Source organism: Amphibalanus amphitrite, unplaced genomic scaffold (genome assembly GCF_019059575.1).
Source record: "Amphibalanus amphitrite isolate SeventyFive unplaced genomic scaffold, NRLGWU_Aamphi_draft 000228F_arrow, whole genome shotgun sequence".
Taxonomy (NCBI): domain Eukaryota; kingdom Metazoa; phylum Arthropoda; class Thecostraca; order Balanomorpha; family Balanidae; genus Amphibalanus; species Amphibalanus amphitrite.
Window position 1 is genome coordinate 326,487 of NW_024881723.1, and position 21,217 is coordinate 347,703.

At 49.1% G+C, this 21,217-nt stretch overlaps 1 protein-coding gene across 1 annotated transcript in view; it reads right to left on the bottom strand.

Annotated features, from left to right (window-relative positions):
• LOC122385704 (receptor-type tyrosine-protein phosphatase N2-like) overlaps nt 1–17,410 on the bottom strand; it is a 66,379-nt gene extending 48,969 nt beyond the window's left edge. Inside the window, exons 1-2 of the mRNA XM_043374152.1 lie at nt 17,272–17,410; nt 6,922–6,969 (exon numbers count right to left, since the gene is read on the bottom strand). Coding sequence (XP_043230087.1) covers nt 6,922–6,969; nt 17,272–17,359 — 136 coding nt within the window. The 5' untranslated portion in view covers nt 17,360–17,410. The remainder of the gene's footprint in view (nt 1–6,921; nt 6,970–17,271) is intronic.
• Nucleotides 17,411–21,217: the final 3,807 nt, after the last annotated feature.

Here is a 21,217-nt window from a genome sequence, read left to right on the forward strand (position 1 = left end):
TGGCCGCCAGCCCGGCCCGGCCCGGCCCGGCCCGGCCCGGCCCGGCCCGGGGGCACGGCCGGCCCGCATGCTCCAGTCGGCGCCGATCGACACAAGGTGAAACGGGCGGCGCGCGACGCCCAAGGCCGGCTCCGGCAGCGCCGAGCTGGATCGATGGGAGCGGCGACAGCGCGCCGGCCGAGTGGGGATTCTGCTGTCCGACCGGGGGGGGGGGGGGATCTCTGCTGTCCGACCGGGTCTCTACTGTCCGACCGGGGGTCTCTGCTGTCCAACCGGGGGTCTCTACTGTCCGACCGGGGGTCTCTGCTGTCCGACCGGGTCTCTACTGTCTGAGCGGGGATTCTACTGTCCGACCGGGCCTCTGCTGTCCGAGCGGGGGTCTAACTCCACGCTATACTGTCTGAAAGTGGGACTCCACTTTTCAACCGCCGGACTCCACCACCCAACGTGATCTCATGCTTCCAAATTGGCTCGGAAATATGCTGTCTGACCGGGGCTTCATCCACGCTTTGACTAAGCGACTTTATCTCTCCGTTATACCCAGCGCATGCATATTGACCTCTAGCTGCAGTGACTCTGAGAGCGAGGGGTCCAGGCTGCTGCCCGCGGTCCCTCCGGGCTGTTGTCCCCCCCCCCGAGCGCTTCCCTCAGTCCCTTCAAGCGCTGTCAGCGGTTCCTCAGAGTGTTGCGCCCCCCCCCCCCAAGATCTGCTGTCCGTGGTTCCTCCGACCTGCTGTCAGCGGTCCCAACGAGCTGCTGTCGGCGGTCACTCCGCGGGCTGCTGCCTCCGCGCCGCGCCGACCGACCGGATGGTCACCGATATGAGAGGGATCCCCGGGATTTCGGATGACCGGCCCGACCGCGGCGGGGCGGATATGAATCACTGAGTGCAAGCTGAGGCGGCTCGAAATGTCAAACTCTCCTCGCTCAACTACTTAACCCGCGCCCCGTAGGGCTACCGGCGGACCCTACCACCCGTAGGAGGGGGGGGGGGGGGCGTTTCGGCCCCCCCCTAAGATCTCGGGAATTTACCGGCCGATTTTCAAAATTCAAACGGCGTTCGATAGCCCTACCCGGGAACTACCTCGTGACCAAATTTCATTGACCTAGGTCAAACCGATGACGTCACAGGTCAGGTCAAAGGTCGGATTTTCACCGTTCACAGGCATTTCAAGAAATGTGTTGTGAAATCGAATAAATTGGTAAGATATTGAAAACCATCGATGGTACATTGTTCGTCAAACACATACTTCGCTATCTAAGGTCAATGATACCAGGTCAGGTCACAGAGGTCAGGTCACTGGGGGGTCACAATATGAAAGTGTCGTGTGATACATGTTTTATGGTCCATTTTACATGACAAATGCGATTATGTGGGTCAGGCAGCCTTTGGGGCCAGCTAAGGTCACGTTATGGTGAAGGTCAGGTCAAGGTCAGGTCATATTAGGTTAAATTTCAAAGTTGATATTTTGCATAAACTGGGTATTGATTCGATGCAGCTCGTCACGGGGAGTCCAATGATGGTCTTTGTTTTGCTCTACGTGGTCTAGAATTGCCAAAAATTGAGTTTGAAAATTTGACGTCATCATTTTTGAGCAGTTTTTTCGCTATAACTTGGCCAAAAAACGAGATATCGATCTGAAATTTGGTATGTAGATAGAAGACGGTAGGTCCTCTCATATATATTCCGGGTTTTTTGAAACTCAAAAAACTTTTTGAAATTTTTGGCTAATATATCCAAAAAATTGCATTTTTGATTTTTTGGGGTCAAAACTCAAAAATTTCAAAAATCAGAGATAGCAGATTTGTAGCCCTTACAATTTTACACCTTTTATGTCTTGATCATTTTTCTGTATCTTCAAAGCTGTAGGCCTGACAGCTCTTCTCGCGAAGGTCTTTTTTCGGTCGAAAATGGCAGAACATGACGTCATTCTGACGTCATTTGTGGCCAATCTATCATAGCCTCTGGAATTTTTTTTTGTCACAATGTGCAAAATTGATGCCCGGAGGGGTCCTGAAAGTTTGGTGGCGATATCTCCAGCCGTTTAGGAGATATGGACGGAAAAGGACAGGGGGGGCCGTTTCGGCCCCCCTACGGGGCGCGGGTTAAGATATCCCTAACATTTGCCAAACAGTAAATGGTAAATGCAGCAGATTACCATTTCTTTCAAACCAAATCTTCAAACTTGTTCACCTGCCCCATACGACCTAGACGTGAATTGCGATCCTCCCCCCATGAGCTCACTGTCGTTGAAGAGTGAGGTCCAAAAGAAAAGTCTCCCCAAGAATAAGCCGACTGTCTGACTCAAAGTTAACCCGCGAGTTGCTGGGGGGGGGGGCGTTAAACGCCCCCACTTTTTTCGCCGGGCCATAGCATAAAAACGGCGCGCATCGAGGTTTTAGTGACGTCATGATTTCTGAGTTTTCGACCAAAAACGGCATATGTTCAAAAAATCATATAAAATCACAGAATAGACATACAGACATGCCGTAAACGCCATTAGACTGCCAATACCATGAACAATCAAATGGCTATCTTCGATTATTGATTATCGTTCCAAAGTTTCCAAAATCTTAACTGAATCTTGGCAATTTCTCGTGACTACTTTACGACCATGATACATGCATTTCTTAAATTGAACTTTTTAAGCCAAACACGTACACATATGATAAAATGAATGTCACCATCGTGTTCTACGCCCCAAATTACCCATAAAACATGTGTCACAGGCTGCGAATATCAGTTTTGATTTTCGGGGATATTTGCCTACCCGGTTGACCTGACCTTGACCCTGACCTATGCTTGACTGAGCCCTACATGGAGCTGACACTCTTGTAGGCCTTATATGATGGATTGTGCACCGTTTTGACAGAGTTTATGACGAGAGGCGCCCATTGCGAAGTCCTGAAGTCCATGCTACTGAAAGCCCGATTTCAGGTGTTTGATCTGACCTTGACCCGACCTGTGACCTCAAAATTCAACTTTAAAGTACTCATCTGAAGCGTCTCGTCGCGTTCTTTCGTTTGCCGCCTCGTGCGTTTCGCTGCGCCTATTGGTTCTCGAGTTATCGGCTGGGGGCGTTTAACGCCCCCCCCCCCCCAGCAAACGGTGGGTGGCGAAACACCCCAGCAACTGCCGGGTTAACTCACCTACCATTCACGAACTTTTTTCACCGGGGCTAGAGCCTGCGCCCCAGATCCCGGACAATTGTTATAGAAGAAAAAGTTGGCCAGCTTGGTTGATTGAAGCTGGATTTCTGTAGCTTTTCGAAGCTTCACCCTTCATAACCCGGGCCGACCCACTGACTGGACGATAAGTACAGCACTAATCAGTCTCGTTAGCTGCAGCGTATAAGTCACTTGCACATATCTAATCGCATCACAAACTAGCGTGACACTGCCGGAACTTTCCCCCGGACCCTACATGACGCCCGCCGGATGATAACGGCGTCGCCTATCGCAAGTGTCCGGCGGTGGCTGTCTTCGTCACCGTTCCACAGTGAGCAATCTCATTATGGCTGTCGAAAAAACCTACACTGAATGAGCCAACCACTGCGGGACACTAGCCCATTCAACTACAGTCAGTCTAGTCCGATTATTTTGTCCCTTGATATCCTTTAAGCTATTTATCTCTCTTTCGCCGTACATCTTTTTGAAGTAACAGTCTTCTTTGTTCGACGGTTTCATCCTTGAAACGTTCACTTGCTGTTGGCGGAGGTGGGTAAACTTCACCACACCAGTCACGTGACCTGTCGACCCTTCAAGTAACTTGTGAAGGCTTCGAAATAATGCCTGGTGATTAGGCATATAACTTTTCTCTGAAAATCAAAAGCTTCTTTACAACGAGCTTTACACTTTGATCTATTCAAAACATCTTTCTTTACCTTTTTACATTATGAATTGTAAAAGGGACCAACTAGTTCTTTAATTCTATTGGTAATGACAAGAAAGTAATAATATATGACAAGAAAGTAATAATATATGACAAGAAAGTAATTCTTAAATCGTTAGTCCATTAAAAACTGATCGTGAATCGTTATTCGTTAAATTGTTAATCTGTTAATCTTTTCGAAGGATGTCTCAGCAGTTAAACGCACTGTGGCTTTGGTTTGTCTTGGCGATAACAGCCCGCCTAGCCGCAGCCAGGTGCCTTTTGTAAAGTACATACCTCGACCACGTATAGAGTCGAACTTGCATAAGGTCAATCAATCAATCAATCAATCAATCAATCAATCACATAGGGCCAGTATCAAAAATATAATGCTTATTGTCACGATTTTAGTTCTAAGGCGCTTCAGTATGACTAATTGATATGCTTGCTTTTTTGCTTGCTGACTATGGAAGCGTAATTTAATTTGTTTTTAGTTTGTCGCATTTGAACTGATAAAAAATGTAATCGGTTGGCGGAAGGCAGCTTACAGAAATTACAGGCTGAATGTCACATGTCCGTGTGCACGTACGTCGTACATGCATGTTGAGTTTCCATAAATTGTTTGCGGATGTGCACACAGATCGTTAGCAGTGCTGCCCTTTAGCGTAAGGCGGTCGACTACTACCGTATGCATCACTTTCCGCTGCGGCAGGAAGGCCGTTAGGGCGCCCTGCGGTGTTCGTCCATTGACCCCGCCGCCTGGACAATAAGGCCGTAATGCTCCCCAGTCAGCACACAGGTATGACTTCCTGTAAACCAGCTACCAGCGTCCCCACAATGGGCCGTAAATTACCCCTCCCCGCTGCAGTCCTCAGCACTTGGCGGCATCGTCACACATGTGGTCTTTGATAACATTTTTGAAACAATGAAAATATGCAAAATATAGTTTTGACGAGCATCTGAAGTCGTATTATGCAATTGCGAACTTCCAACTGAATTAAACTTACAGCGGTAGTAATAAAGGGAAACTGGGCTGTTGAACTATAAGTACTAAGTAGACTAGGCATATCATGTCAACCGTCAATTTTGTCTGTACACTTTGTACACAATATTTTTGAGCAATATATTTAATATATTTAAGTGCGGGTATCTGCAGTTGCTACTGAACAGGAACCCCAACCCTACCCGTCTGTCTTGTCCAGTATGTACACCAACTGTGTGCAATGACAGGAACTGCGGGTCCTACAATAGCAATTGAGGGTTTCTGTGCGTGGGTTCTGACAGTTGATTGTGTTTTCCTGTAAAGGTGCTGATGAGACAATTCCCTGAGGATTGCTGCACAGTAGCAATTGCGGATCCCCGTATACGAGTATGTACCCATTATACAAGGCTTTTGGCGAATAAGCTCAGTTCTCCAATAAGCCCGTCCTTCAGTAGCATTACCGATCGCCACCATATGCCACCGATCTGCCTCTGGCCAGTGGTCCCTCAGTCCCGGCACGCTGTCTGTTCGAACTGGGGATGTCTCGTCCCCTATTGGCCATTGTGCCCATTGTGCTCCACTATCCCAGCCTGATGTGTCGGCTGCGGGTCAGCCTGTGACCGGAGAGTCCCACCAGTGCTGCGCTGCGCTGCGGTCGGAGCGGAGGCACCGGACGGCTGGGTACCGGCCGGCCGGCGCGGCCAGGTATCCGACTGCTCTATCTTGGGCGCCGGCGGCGGCGCTCTATTGATTGGGGCCGGTCGGCCGGCTGGACGAGCGGCGGCCATGTTCCCCGCGTGGCGGACCGGCGCCGTGAGTTGGGGTGTCTACAGGTGGAATGCTGCTCCAAAAGCTGACGTGGTCTGAATCTGCACACTGCCTGTTGTGGGGATGTGCGCATTTATTGATGTGACCAGTCGATGTAGTTCAGTGCGGCTCAATGGTGTTGTGGCGATACTGTAGCTAAGTGGTGCCCGGGACCTGCCATACACTCTCCGAGAGCTATGAACTGTGCGCACAGTCAGCGGGGTCGAGAAGGGCAAAACGTCTCTAGATTGGTACTGAATGAGCGCTAATGGGTGTTTTTGTTATCAAATAAAAGAAAACTTGTGCTTTTTAGCATGCAACCCAAACATATTTTTGAGCAAAATGTTATGTCTGTTACACACGTGTGTTTTGTCCGTTTGGCATGTTTACGCTGCGTATGCGGACGGGCGATACCGCCAATTGGCCATATATGTAGGTACAGGGAAAGCGCCATGGAAAATGAAGAACGGCAGCCTTACTAGAAAATGAAGAAAATGAATTCCTTATTCCCATGTGCCATGTGTGCTTGCATGGCGTCGATGACTGCGGAGTGTGGAAATGGTGACTCATGTGATGATGTATAGGGGTAAGCGTGACCTGGGATACTGTCATGAATTAAATGAGTACTGTTTGACAAAGGTAAAGAGGAAGTGTTTTTACGGAAATTGTCATTTTTGGTTATTACATTACACACACGAAGCACGAAATCACCACAAAAAGCAAGTCATGTAACGCTCACAGCAAAAAGGCCCAGCTTACATTCTAATGTCTCGCATGTTTTTAAAGGTCTGAATGAAACGCGCCGTGAACAGTGTATCTAAATCTGCTGGAAAACAGCGAGCTGGAAAGCACCAAATGAAAACCAGCCACCAACCCCGAAATACGCCAACGCGGCCGAAATCGCCTCTGGCGGCAGGCCAGTAGACGCAAACTGGAACTGGAACTGGAGGGAGGCAAGCAGCCCCGGCGCGATGGCTGACAGCGCAGCACGCTTCGAATCCTGACTCGAATTTGACTGCAAGTGAGACTGAGTCACTGACTGACCCGCGGCCTGAGTGGAGGCACGACACCAGGCAACGGGATACCGACACTATTTATGATTTACTGACAGTGTCATTTTTAGACTCTGGCTTGTGTCGTCATGTCCGATTTCAAAGGAATCGAGGTAACAAAAATACGATGATCGTCACCACGCAATACCAGTCATTTGAGTTGTAAGCATGCATTGCGAAAAGTAAGTAACTATTATAATAGCACTTACCGTTGAAACATCGTTCGGAGTCATCACATAGGTCTTCAATTAAACAACCTGAAACAGCAGGGAGCAGAAGGTCAATATCCACGGCACTACAGTGACACCGTGTGGTGTAAGAAGACTGGAGATGCCGAAACACGGGACCTAACGGGTTAACACGCGCAGTGGAAGGGTTGCGAGTACTACGCCCAGTGGAAGGAGGGCGGATGTCGCCCCTCCCCTAAGATCTCAGCTCCCACTGGAGCTAGAAAGACGAAATTTGGAGGGTAGGTGAAGGCCCTGGGGAACTCTGTTGTGTGTGAATTTCATGACCCTAGGTCAATATCTTCAAGGTCAAATGAGGTCAAATGTGGTCAAATCTGCCATATAAGCGACTTTTTTTGCGTTTACACGCCGATAACGCAAAAAGTTACCGGCCGATTTTCTTTTTTCTTTGACTATACGAAAGAACATACATTTGTGAGTATGTATGGTGAATTTCTAGTTAATCAATCAAAAAATATGGCAGCTAGAAGCCTGCTAAGGGTAAGATGTCGCCGGCTGAAGCGGGATCGGCCGACGCGGGAAACGCGGCAATCACAATTTTGTGTTTACACACTCATAACTCAAGTTGTTACCGGCGATTTTCAAAATTCTTTGACCATGAGATTGCCTGTACATTTCTTAGTCTTCTCACAAAGTTTGACGCTAATCGAATATAATCAGCGGTAAGGAGCGCGATGTAAAGACTGAACCGTCCGGCCCCGGCACAGTCTACAATTCAGGCGGCGCGTAACGGCTAGCGCCGGCCGCCGCGCCGCCGCGCCGCCGCGGCGACAGGATGTTTGACTTTACACCGCTATTACTAGAAAAGTTGTGACCTGATTTTCTTATTTCTTGCACGAGAAGATCTGCAGTTCAATTCTGGACAGGTAGCCAAAATTTCACATTATAATACACATTATATTTCACATTTTTCATTTCACATTTCACATTATAATACTATGTTTGCGGCGCGAGTTATTGGCGAAAAACAGGAGGGGTGGGCGGAATCCGCCCCCCCCCCCTTCCACTGCGCTTGTTAAACTGAATTAGAGTTGCAAAGTTTTCCCAATGGGCTGCTACCGGCACCGCCCCGCCCCACAAAAATTTTCTGGGATACCGGCATGCTACCACGCCCCAAGCAAAAAAAACCGCCAAATTACCGGCATACCAAAAAACCTGCATTCTTGATTCTGGCTTACCCCTACATGAGATGCCACATTTTGGCAATTTCAGTAACCGCCCCACCCAGAAGCCACCCATTGTCCAACCAAAACTACCAGCAGCCTGATGTTGGCTGAGTTCGCCCCACAAATACCACAATTTTGAAACTCAATTCCAGTCTACAGCTGTTAAAATATCACCTGTAATCAAAAAGGTATTGCCTACAAAAAGCATTAACACATTCATCAAAAAAGCAAGGACAAAAAGAACTTGAATTACTGAAATGTGTTTCTGAAGAGTGCACAGTGAGCAGCAATCACATTTACCACAAGCGTTCTTATTTTCCACATTTTCCTAAATTGTTGCAGGTACCAACCAAATAATGACTATAGACAGTCACAAATCACAATATAAAAAACTACAGATTCGGCCATGTTCCTAACTGAGGAAGCGAGATCAACATCAGCTTTTTCCTATCCGCCAAGGCCATCCTATCCGCCATGGATTGCTGGCTCGTGACTCGTGAGTAAGATACAAATTACGAAGCATGTAAAAATATGTGTTAATAGCTCACTTGTCCAGAGAAGTCACCAAATAATATGTATAAAAACGATATAATATCCTCCCCCATCTCAAACGCGGGAACAAACACAAGGTTATCAAGGATTTCGTTATTTTCGAAACAGATGCGCCATAACACAGTTTTTAACCAGCTGATTTAAAAACTGCAAAAAAAGGTTTTAGGACTGCAAACTTCTGCCTGGTGAATGATTTTATTGATAAAAATCATCCAACACGATATTGAATTCCAATGAAATCAACCCTGAGTGTTATTCACTACAAGAAAATTGATTTCTCTTGAGTGATTCAACCAAAAGGGCATATGAATAAATATTACGTCATCAGCTTACATCCTTTCTTTAGGGGACAGAGGATCTTAAAAGTCAATCCTTGGTTGCCTTTGCGCCACATTGCGCCACTTTGTATTCATTTCGTCTGCATGTTGTGTTTTCTTGTAAAGATAAGACAAAATGCCAGTTTAACCCATTTTCATTTCATTTTGGGACCAAAGTTAGGCTCAGGGCTACCTAACACCTGCCTTTTCAGCTGGATTTTCAGTGTCAAATTCTTTGTAGAGTATCTCAGACCACATCTCAGGACTCAAGGTCAGTTTCCAAACAATGTGTTTTGTGTTGTTTTGATTCTGCCTTTTGCCTAGGGAATGTTGCCATGAACATTTATTTATTTTAGTTATTGTATTATGCCCATTACCTACCATCAGACTTACTAATTGGTTGTGTTTTTGCAACATGAATGAGTATTCTTTGTCTTCCTTTGATACACCATAGTAGATTCTTGACAATTCTAATTAGAGCCAAACCTGTGAAATGCTGAGGTTCATATGTTACCCCTGTCCCCTACCCTTAGCAATGGAACTTCTACCACAAAATGTATTTTGCAGTGGCTAAGGTTGCTGTTATTACAATTCAATAGCCTCTTAGTGTCCAAAGTTTGAATCATATGCTGATAATTTTTTTTTTTGTGTGCAAAATCAAAAATACCGGCATGCTACCGGCAAGACGTGCCAGATACCACGAAGAAACCTGCGGTGGTGAAAAATTACCGGCATGCCGGTAGTGCGGTAGGGAAATTTTGCAACTCTAAACTGAATCCATCTAAATGTGACTTTTTAGTATATGTAACACCGACAGGAATGCGGCAATCTGCCAGCTTTATTGCCAATGCTGCAGAATGATCTCTGCATGGGTGATGCAGTTTCTGTTAGCCTAACTACCAGCCAGCCATACAGGCAATTCATTGGGAAGATGAGCATTGCGGGATGACCCACAGGCAATGTTTGCCGGGGGTCCACAGCGCGGACGCCCCGCTCAATCACAAGTTTCACGAGTCAGTGGCTGCGCCTGCCGACACATCGAGCGGGGAGGGCGGACAGCGCGCCAGTCAGGCAGGTAGGTAGGCTGTGCCGCAGCACACAGATGGTCGGCGGAACAGAGCATCCGCCGGCCGCCGCGCCTGGCTTTGCAGCAAAGGAATGAAACCTTCTGTGTCCAACACAGCGCATAGATCGCATTAGCTGGCAGTCTGCCCAGAGGTTGTAGAAAACGCTGGTCGTGTGATTATATCAGCAGCTCATTTCCTGATCTCTCTCTCTCTCTCTCTCTCTGTCTCTCTCTCTCTCTCTCTGTCTCTCTCTCTCTCTCTCTCTCTTTCTCTCTCTCTCTCTCTCCCTCTCTCTCTCTTTCTCTCTCTCCCTCCCTCTCTCTATTGCTCTCTTTCTCTCTCTCCCTCTCCCTCTCTCTCTCTCACTCACTTTTCCTCTCTCACACTTCCCTCTCTCTCCTCTTCATCTTTCCTCTCCTTCTCCCTCTCCTCTTTCCCTCTGGTTCTCTGCCCCACCCTATCTGTTGACGAACGGGTTGTCGGGTCCCACAAATGACCACATCGGTCCCCATTAGTGCCCGCGGTCGACGACGACGCGCCCCTTTCCAGACACGCAGACATCGCAGAAGGACGGCGTCGCGGTGCTGACGACATCGCAGCGCCGGCAGCGACTCTGTCGCAATGCTACCGGTAGCTTTCCTAGACAGCCTCACGGGGAAGCTGTACCAGGTAGCTTTACCGGGAATTTTACTGGGAGGCTTTACCGGGCAGCTTTACCTTATCGGACAACTTTACCTGGTGGCTTTACTGGGCAGTTTTACCGGTCATCTTAACTGGTCAGCATTACCTACTAGGCAGCTAAGCTTGGCAGCTTTACCAGCTAACCGTACCGTGAAGTTTTCCTGGGAAAACTTTATCGGACAGCTTTACTGAGAAGCTGTACCGGGCAGCCTCACTGAGCCTTGTCTAACCGTGTAGCTTTGCTGAAAATATTTACCAAACAGTTTTACTGGGCAGTTCTACCGATAGCTGTGGAGTGTGAATACCGTTCATGTCGGGCAAGGACTCAGGAGAGGCAGGTCTGTATGATGGGCCGGCAGGTATGTATGATGGGCCGGCAGGTATGTGTGATTGACCGGCAGGTCTATATGGTGGGCCGGCAGGTCTGTATGATGGGCCGGCAGGTGTGTGTGATGGGCCGGCAGGTCTGTATGGTGGGCCGACAGGTGTGTGTGATGGGCCGACAGGTCTGTATGGTGGGCCGGCAGGTGTGTATGATGGGCCGACAGGTCTGTATGGTGGGCCGACAGGTGTGTGTGATGGGCCGACAGGTCTGTATGGTGGGCCGGCAGGTGTGTATGATGGGCCGACAGGTCTGTATCGTGGACCGGCAGGTGTGTGTGATGGGCCGGCACTCGGCAGGTCTACATATGTGATGGGTCCCGCCGGGTTGACCTGTGTGTGACCCAGCGGTCGGGGGCTGTCCACTGTGTCCAGTGGGGCTGGGCTGTCCGAGAGGGGTCGGCTGTCTGGGAGATGTCGGTCGTCCTTTAGGGGTCGGGAGGGGTCGGGTCGGCTGTCCTACAGGGTTCGGCCGGCCTTGGGTGGTCGGCTGTCCGGGAGGCTCAGCCCCCGCACCACCCGCGGCCGGCCCAGAGCGGTATTTTCGCCGCCGACTGACTGCGCTTGACGTCAGACGCCCATCGATCGCGCGCCATCGGCGCTGATATACCGGCGCCGCGCCGCGCGCCGGCTCGTTTCCGGCGCGCCGCTGCGCCGCATCTGCCGCGGGTGGCAATCAGCGGCGCGGCAGCTGCTCGGCCGGGCAGCCGAGACGGCGCGCGACCGACTCTCCCCGGCCGCCACCCGGCGCGGCCGCGTGCCGCCTAGTCAAGCACAGAGCAGCGGCGGTCCTCCTGCACTGCCCTAGGAGGGAGGCCCCGCACCTCTCCTACGGCGCGGTCCGCCGGCGGTCCTCGGAGAGTGGCCCTGCGCGCCCTCCCACCGTCTCCAGAGACAGGCCCTCACGCCCCTCACGATGCTTCTTGAAGGACGACCCCTCGAGACGTGCAGGAACCGACGTGGGAGCATATGGGTAAATGGGTAGAGACCAGACACATGGGCAGGATGGGTAGTACTCGACTGATCATGGGAATAAGAGCCAAGAGGTACTCACAATAGGGAGGACGCGCTGAGTGGTGGAATGTCGGGTTATGACGTCAACATAGTGGGGAAAGATAAATAACATTATATGCATCGTTGGGCATATAATGTTATATGCATCGTTGGGCATATAATGTTATATGCATCGTTGGGCAAGGCTGGTAAGAAGGGAGTGGATAGATCAAACCATCTATGTATGTGCGATAGACTGCACGATAATCAACGGCGCCGCCGTAGCTACCAATAGTTAATACAATACAATACAATACCAGTAGATCAGTGTCGTGGATTTCGGACTAACATGACCTAATAAGTGACATTACAGCTAGGGGAAGGTGGGGTAAGACGGCCACCGGGGCAAAGCAGACCACCAGCCTTCCCGGCTGAAGTGCTGCTGTAGTCTGCTGCTTTATGTTTGTAACATATACTCACTACCTTTGCTTTCCTTCGTATGTACCAATGGCCGCACTGGGCTCTTGGGTCCAGGACGCATGGATTTTGAGCCATTAAGACTGAATGATGCTGCTCTTCGTCGCACTGCTTTCCATAATGGTAGAGGCCTAAGGATGACTCAATTTGGCGCCTTCTTTGCATGATCAATTTTTTCTTAGTACTTTGCTGTGAAGAACAATATTAAAGTCACACTTAGGAACGCACAAGGTTTCGCAATGTTGGGCTATTCAACATATACATCATGGTAATGACAGAATTAAGATTCGGGGCCAGACGGACCACTGTGGTTCATATTAACCTGTGATGATCCATTTTATCCCGCAGCTGAAAAATTATGGTAAAACATTGACATGCGTTTTTTAGTAAGCTATTTTTTTTGGAAGAAATCTTTGGTTGAATGTGAGCCATGCTGTAAGTGCTCAGCTGGCATGCATTAATGCCAAACGACAAGCAACACAGTGTCCTAGCTTTTAGATGCACTTCCACCACATTTGGAACAAAGGCTTATTCTATTATTTTACCATTCCAATTGCTTCTACATACAATATTACAGAGCAGGACATAAATGGAAAACAGGCACTGCTGGGTGGTCCGTCTTACCCCGCGTTTTTTTCTTGTCGATGATTTTGACATGCCACCCTTTAAAAGCAAGCACCACCTATATTTATTTAACCCAAAATTCAGTCTCAGCATATCTCAAAAGAGGAAGGATAAAGCAGTCAAAAGACTATCAACAATAAGAGGTTCAAGAGCACTGAGCAGTGTAGCAAGATATGCGACCTCAAACCTTAGCTGGTCCCTCTTACTCCACGTGCCCCTATATCTTTGAAGCCTTGATTGATAAGATACTTTACATGAGATTGTCAGATAAGATATGAGAAAATTGAACATAAATATATGTTGAAGTTTAAGCAGATCCACTTACGGGTATGTGCTTACTTATTTGAGATATCCACGAAAACCCGTAAGGGAACTTCGGACAAACTTCTTAGGCCGCATGAGAGGTGAAGTTCGCGCCTAAACGAGAATTTCCCGGTATTTGGGATAAAGCGGGAGCCAAAGTTAAAAGCATACTGCCATAGCCGAGCCCCATGCTTGCCACTCATTGCCCTTAACTAGTGGTTCCCAACAGCCACAGGCCCGTTCCCAAAAGAGTATCCAACTCGCGCCGAGAAGCTCCGGAATGCCTGGAGCGCTTCTCATCATCGGGAGTCGGAGCTCGGGGCTCAACTACCGACCAACTTTTGGACCAACTCGTGCACGCTGGCATGCTGCCCTGCCTGCTCTATGAATGCTTTCCTGAGTATATTAGATGTCTCCCTATGGCTGTTGCTGAGCCCGCCGGCCATTCATGATGGCAACAGTTCTGTTGTTCTTGATTCAACAGTAATCGTGTACGAGTGACCCCATGGTTCATTAAAATCTCACCCCTCTCTGCCCTCTGAATTATGGGCGGGAATAGGGATAGTTGTTATTGATTCTATGCGATTTTATGCATTCTCGCCGGCCGAGGGATGTGGGCGGCGAGTCCCCCCCCCCCCCCTGACGCGTTTCTTGCGATTGCTAAGAACGTGATGGGGATGGAGAGCTCGGTACAACCGACTTTTGATTCAAGCTGAACTGCGTGACACTGACACCAATCGCATTTTAAGGTCGGGTCAGGTTACTGACTTATGATGTCGTACGCAAACCTCTGCACAGTCCTTAGCTGTCGAACATCACAACGCCCCCAACGCCAGAAGATCTTTCGCAGGGAGATGAAACTCACAGAGCTTAGTAAACTTCTAAGGCCTCGCAATCCGTATATCTGGGATTTTTTTTCCAAAGGTTTACCTGAGGTCAGATCGGCCATGTGATCTGATCGGCTTTTGTAGGTCAATTGGGAAAGTACGGAAACTGTTATTTTTGCACCATAAATTATCTTAAACTGCCTCAATCACAATTGCATTGTTGTTATTGCGTGTTGTCATAAACGACGTCACTGAGGTCATCTGAGTTTTCTGTCAATAACCCCCGTTCCAATTGAGCTGGCGATTCGGAAAAAGCAGCCACTAGTCACTGGACCCAGGAATACAAGCGACCGGTACCAGCCGGTAGCTCCCCCATACGGGACCAAACGCTGAAAATGGCAAGAAAATCTAACGAGCCGTTTTCGAGGGTATCAAGATGTCCAAAATCGCGGCAGAAACGCTTAACACCCCCCTAGAGAGGTAGCTCAGGTTGGGATTTGCAATAGAAAATCACAATTCTAAAGAATGGTGATTGTTTTAATTGAAAAGTCCCAACCTTCGGATACCTATGGAAAAGAATGTTAGCTCCTTCGACCAGCTTTGTTAAGTGAGTGGCCTTATCCTGAGCCAGGACCCACACCTGAGGTTAGCACCCTACGTTGGTCCCACCCAAACAATCATTCGACGCCCCTGAACTGAACATGACAAACATGACGGTGCCAATGTCACGGCCCTGTGACTATTTTTGGCGAACATTTTCACCAAAAACTGAAACCCTATTTTTGGGCACTTCCTAAGCCTTGCAAAGTAGGTACTTAGGTATGCTAGAAGCTTATTTTAAAGAGAGAAATTGAGATAATGGCAAATGCTGCAAATCTTCGAAGTGGAGCCTGATTCATAGCTTGGAAGATTTTGAGAATGAAGAAACAGTGATACACAAAGTTGTGCACATCAATGCGTTTATAACGAGAGCCTTTGTAAGTCTACATTGCTGTAGGTATTATGCTGACTAAAACTGTCTTTTTAGAGCAATTTTGTAAACTCAGTGATGCTGCTAGAACATCTGCTTATTGAGCTCCAATTATTCTTCAGCTTTGTGAAAGTTAGTATAATAAGGGAAATTTTTTGCAGTTAGTTTTTTTGCGCACGGCAATGCTTATGCCTATATATTCACATTTAAGGCATCATGATGTCATGATTCATATTCACATCTCTGAAACGTTTGGGAGAGTGTTGCAAATGCTTTGTTTGTATGTGCTTAGGTCTTTAACCCTAGAACGCCTAGGGGGGGGGGGTTGTATCAACCCCCCCTGAGGTTTTTTCGAAGTGCACGCTAAACGGCTTGTCGTAGCGGGCTGAAATTTTCAATACCCTCTGGGGCAACCTTTGCGCATCTTTTGCCGAAAAAAAATTGATCGGGTCATGTCAGGTCACGGAGTTATGACGTCATAAGAGGTACAGCCTCCGGCCGGATTTTCACAAACTGAGTGCCAGCGCCCGAGGTTTCCTGCCGGTGGTACGGACATCGGTTGATGGATCGTGATGAAACTTCCCATGCATGTTGGGGCAAGTATTGGCTATCATATGGTATAAAAAATTTGACCGGGTCAGGTCAGGTCACGGAGCTATGACGTCACAAGAGGAACAGCGTCCGGTACTATTTTTGAAAAGCGCCCGAACCACTATTTTGCTAATTCTTGTCACCTCAATGGGAATATGCAACAATATTAGCTTCTATAGGGAGCAAATGGACCTCCCAAATCCAAAAATACAATCAGATTTCAAAAATTTAAATTTTGATTTTTCGAATTTCTGCCGCAGACTGTGACCTTGCCGACTTCCGGCGCTCCCAAAGCGCCATTTTTAGAGCTAGGGAAACGAAATACATACCAAACGATAGATAATTGATCAAGGAACACGATAGTGAAGGTTTCAAGTCGATATCTCCCACCGTTTTGCCGCAATCGCCGCCGAAAGTTGAAAAAAGTCTATTTTTCCGAAAATTTGACCTTTGACCGGTCAAAAGTAGGTCAAATGTTGATCTAGGACCAAAAAATATACCACCAATCGCGAGATCTCGTTGAGAGCAATCCGTTGGTTTTTTCCGCTAAGCTCTACGACCTTCCGTTTCGAAACGCCAGGGGGGGGGGGGGGTCGTAACAACCCCCCCCCTGGTCGTTCGTGTTATGAGAAATGGCCTGGTCGTGCGAGGGTTAACATTACCAGATTTGCTGATAATTTGTTCTCATCTAAAGAAACGAGACAACAGCTGCAGAAGAATAAAACACCTGCCGAAATTAATCCTAAATTTCATTTACAAATACTTGAGTTAATTTGAATAATAAATGACAAATGATAACTTCAATAAATTCAAATAAAAATGTAAGTGCATGAATTTATTAGTATGCCTTTTAAGTTCTTTATTGTCTTCGAATGGTATCATTGGCCCGGAAATACACACAATTCGTCAGCAACTTAGGAGAATAGGTCATGCTACTGCTCCCTTCTGACACAGACAAGGAACAAAGTGGAGGAAAGACAGCATGTTTTTTTTTTTTCCAAAAGGAGACAGCGTCAGTACAGTGACGAGCCAATTTTCCCTTTGTACATAGTCAGTAGGGACTGAATAGGGAGCAGAGCATTTCAACGAGGAGAACAATGGCGTTCCAAATCGAACCATATGGAGTGAAATTGGGCGCGCCCGGCTGCGCGCGGGGTCGCTCCCGGCTGGCCGGACTGCGCCACGGGTTCGGTCGGACCGTGTGCCGGGCCCGCTGAGTGGTCCCAGCTCTGATGGAGCCAGGTCCTGTTGACAGGTACTGTGCCGCTCAGCCGGCAGGGCCGCGGCGGACCGGTGGTGATGCGGCGCGGCCCTGCCGCCACAGGCGCTCCCGGCCAGCGGCGCGGTCAGCAGCGGACTCACCGATAAAGTGGAGGGCGGCGGCCGGCGGCGGCGGCGGCGCGGCCAGCAGGCCGGCCAGCAGCAGCAGGGTGGTGCGGCCGCGGCTCATGGCGGCACCGGGCCGGCATGTTCGTCAGGGCATGACTCGCGGCTGCCGAGTGGAGCCGGCGGCGGCGCGCGCGCCGCGCCAGCCCGGCCGCCCGGATGCGCTGACGTCACGCGGATCAATTGGAGGCCGCCATCGATTCTGCGGCCGCGACTTGTTGCACGCGCCGGCCGGCCGCCTGGAGTCGCCAGGTGTCGGACTGACTGGGCCATCTTATGTACTGTATACTCAGACTCACTATGTAATGTGTCCTAGTGACGTAAGCACTAAGCAGTAAGCAGTCTTGAGTCACCCTAGAAGAGGGAAATGTTTTTAAAGGAAATAGTTCTCTTTTAACATGGGGTTTTGAAATGGAATAGCAGTTTCGTAGCTTGAGCTGAGACTAGCACAAATCAGAAGCTTTTACGGCTCAACGATCACCCTACACGAAGATGTTCCATTTCTCGTCCCGAAAAAGTGCCTTGCTGAGGAATGCCGCCACGTTATCGTCAGCCAATCAGCATGCTGGTTACAGCCGATGTTTGAACTGCGCAATATGATTGGTCAACGCGTAAAAAGCCTCAGCGCCAAACAATATTTTACCTAGAGCATAGTTCTTCCTGTATAAAAATATTAAAAATAATATTTTCAAAGGTTTTATTTTCTTTCCTGATCATTTTGACATAAAAAATCATAAATCCATTGCAAAAAAACTAATTTCGGGAAAGTGAACTATTCCCTTTAACAACACGTCATGTGCTTCCATGTGTATCTAAATAAATGATTGTGTAATTGACTCCCATCCTTCTGCCCGACTCTATCTGTGACATGGCAACTTGAAATAAGAGAGCAGTATTTAGGATGAACTGAAATTAGCTTCGTAACTTTCATGATTAATTAACCCGCGAGTTGCTGGGGGGGGGGGGGCGTTAAACGCCCCCACTTTTTTCGCCGGGCCATAGCATAAAAACGGCGCGCCGCAGGCGCGCCAAATTTTGGGTACCTGTAGGGAATTAATTGAAGTTTATTGTGACAAAGTTTCAAAAAAATCGGTCGGAAAATTTTTGAGATATCGAGGTTTTAGTGACGTCATGATTTCTGACTTTTCGACCAAAAACGGCATATGTTCAAAAAATCATATAAAATCACAGAATAGACATACAGACATTCCGTAAACGCCATTAGACTGCCAATACCATGATCAATCAAATGGCTATCTTCGATTATTGATTATCGTTCCGCATTTTCCAAAATCTTGAACTGAATCTTGGCAATTTTTCGTGACTTCTTCACGACCATGATACATGAATTTCTTAAATTGAACTTTTTGAGCCAAACACGTACACATATGATAAAATGAATGTCACCATCGTGTTCTACGCCCCAAATTACCTATAAAACATGTGTCACAGGCTGCGAATATCAGTTTTGATTTTCGGGGATATGTGCCTACCCGGTTGACCTGACCTTGACCCTGACCTGTGCTTGACTGACCCCTATATGAAGCTGACACTCTTGTAGGCCTTATAAGATGGATTGTGCACCGTTTTGACAGAGTTAATGGCGAGAGGCGCCCATTGCGAAGTCTTGAAGTCCATGCTACCGAAAGCCCGATTTCAGGTGTTTGACCTGACCTTGACCCGACCTGTGACCTCAAAATTCAACTTTAAAGTACTCATCTGAATCGTCTCGTCGCGCTCTTTCGTTTGCCGCCTCGTGCGTTTCGCTGCGCCTATTGGTTCTCGAGTTATCGGCTGGGGGCGTTTAACGCCCCCCCCCCCCCCAGCAAACGGTGGGTGGCGAAATACCCCAGCAACTGCCGGGTTAAGCCTCAGATCGCTTAGTGAAAAAAGAAAGATTTTTAGTGTTAATGCTATTCTCATATCTAAGGAGCGAAAATTAGCTTAATCGGGAATATTGACACCCGTCGCATACTGCCAGTTGCCGAATCAGCCAAACAGTGGTCATCTGCTAACCTCTGAATTGATAAGTGGATTCGAGGTTCACATTTCGCCTAAAGAACTGTCAAGTAAAAATACGTGTTTCCTGGCTGAAGGATGCACCTAGAGTCAGGTAAGCTCACTCTTATTATCACATAAATTGTTGAAGCACATGAAGAAAGGAAACATAATAAAGCAACTGTACATAGATATATTGGACAAGTACATATAACTTGAGTAAGTAGTACACGAATATTGGGAATAAGCAATTACAAATCAAGCAGACAGGTTTCGGCTACTATAAACTCCTTATAACTCCTTCGGTGCTTTTTAAAGACGTCTATACCGTTTTGTTTTAGACGAATCCGGTCCCCTTTATATGATGTAACTGCTTATTTAAAATATCCGTGCACTGCTTGTTCAACTAGTAAAACCAAGCAAAACTAGCCTATTTTCATAACACGAAACCCTTTATGTGGAGTGTAACCGAATACACGTTTCACATGCAAACATAGTACACAACACATGCATATTACAAATCCTCAAGCACACCTTTAATGTGCACAATCCATATGCCGCATGTACAGTATACACATATAGACGAAGGCTTTGCCTATAATGAAGACTGCTGGGCATATGCGGGAAAAAGCACAGCCTGTAATATGGACGTTGGAAGCAGTTTTCAGTCTCGTTTCGGAAGGCCAGCGGCTTGCTTTCGTCATTGTTGTCGCCTCTCCCTTCCGCCTAGCATGACAATGCATGCATTAGAGGCTAGCAAGAAACACATATACCAAATGCTCTCATACTATGCCGAACTGAGGATGCTGCTACCCGTCGCTGTGACTGGATTCGATCTCGTTTTTCCCCACATCGAGTGTGGAGACGTACAGCGGGTTCTCCGTCAGCTCGTCGGCCATCTGGAGCCGCTCTGCGGTGGCCGGCGGCACCGGCGGCGGCACGCTCTCAGCGACAGAGCCGGGCCCGCCCGCAGCCGAGGGCCCGCCGTCACTGCTCGGCGGGGTAGGTGCGCGGCCCTCACCACCAGCCACCAGGTCTGCAGTCGCTGAGGCTGGGGAGGCGCCATCGGCCAGGCTGCAGGGAATCTCCGCGTAGCCAGCCGCGTCCCCAGTCCTTAGTATGGCAGTAGGGGCGCAGTCGGCCAGGCCGGGAATCTCCGCGTAGTCTCCGGAGTTTGCAGCCATGACTTTGGTCGCTGGGACTGCGGAAGTAACTTCAGCTGGCCTCAAGATCTCGGCGTAGTCCTCGCACGTAGTCACTTTGTATTCAGCAAATGTGACTGGAACTGCGTAGTCGGTCGAACCAGGAATCTGGGCCCAGTGTCCGAAGTTTGTCGCTGCGTCCTCTCTCGCCGAGATCGGAGAGGCGTAGTCGGCTGGCGGGGGGATCTCGGCGTAGTCTCCGTCTACGGGTGGAGCTGCCCGCAGAGGCTCGGCGTAGTCGCACACCTCGGGTGGATGGAGGGTGGAGCTGTCCGCGGCCGGGCAGTCACCGTGCTGCGGGCACTCCCGGGCCGACCGGCCGCCCGTGCTGCGGTCCCGGCACCCCTCTGCCGACGGCGCGGCGGTCGGAGGAGAGGCGCGGAGCCGGAGCCGGCGGACCAGCAGGAGCCCGGCCGCCCCCAGAGCCAGGACCAGCGCCCCGGCCAGGGCCAGGCCGAGCGGCAGCGGCCAGCGGGCGCCGGGCGCTGCCGCGCTGGCGGGGGACTCCGACACACTGGGCACTGCTGTGGTACCGGGGAGTTCCGACGCACTGGGTACCGCAGCACTACTGGAGGACTCCGACACACTGGGCACTGCTGTGGTACCGGGGGGCTCCGACACACTCGGCACTGCTGTGGTACCGGGGAGTTCCGACACAACGGGCGCAGTGGGGGCCACTGGAGGGGGTCCACCTGTCGGCTCCGGTCGTCGACCGGGACGGA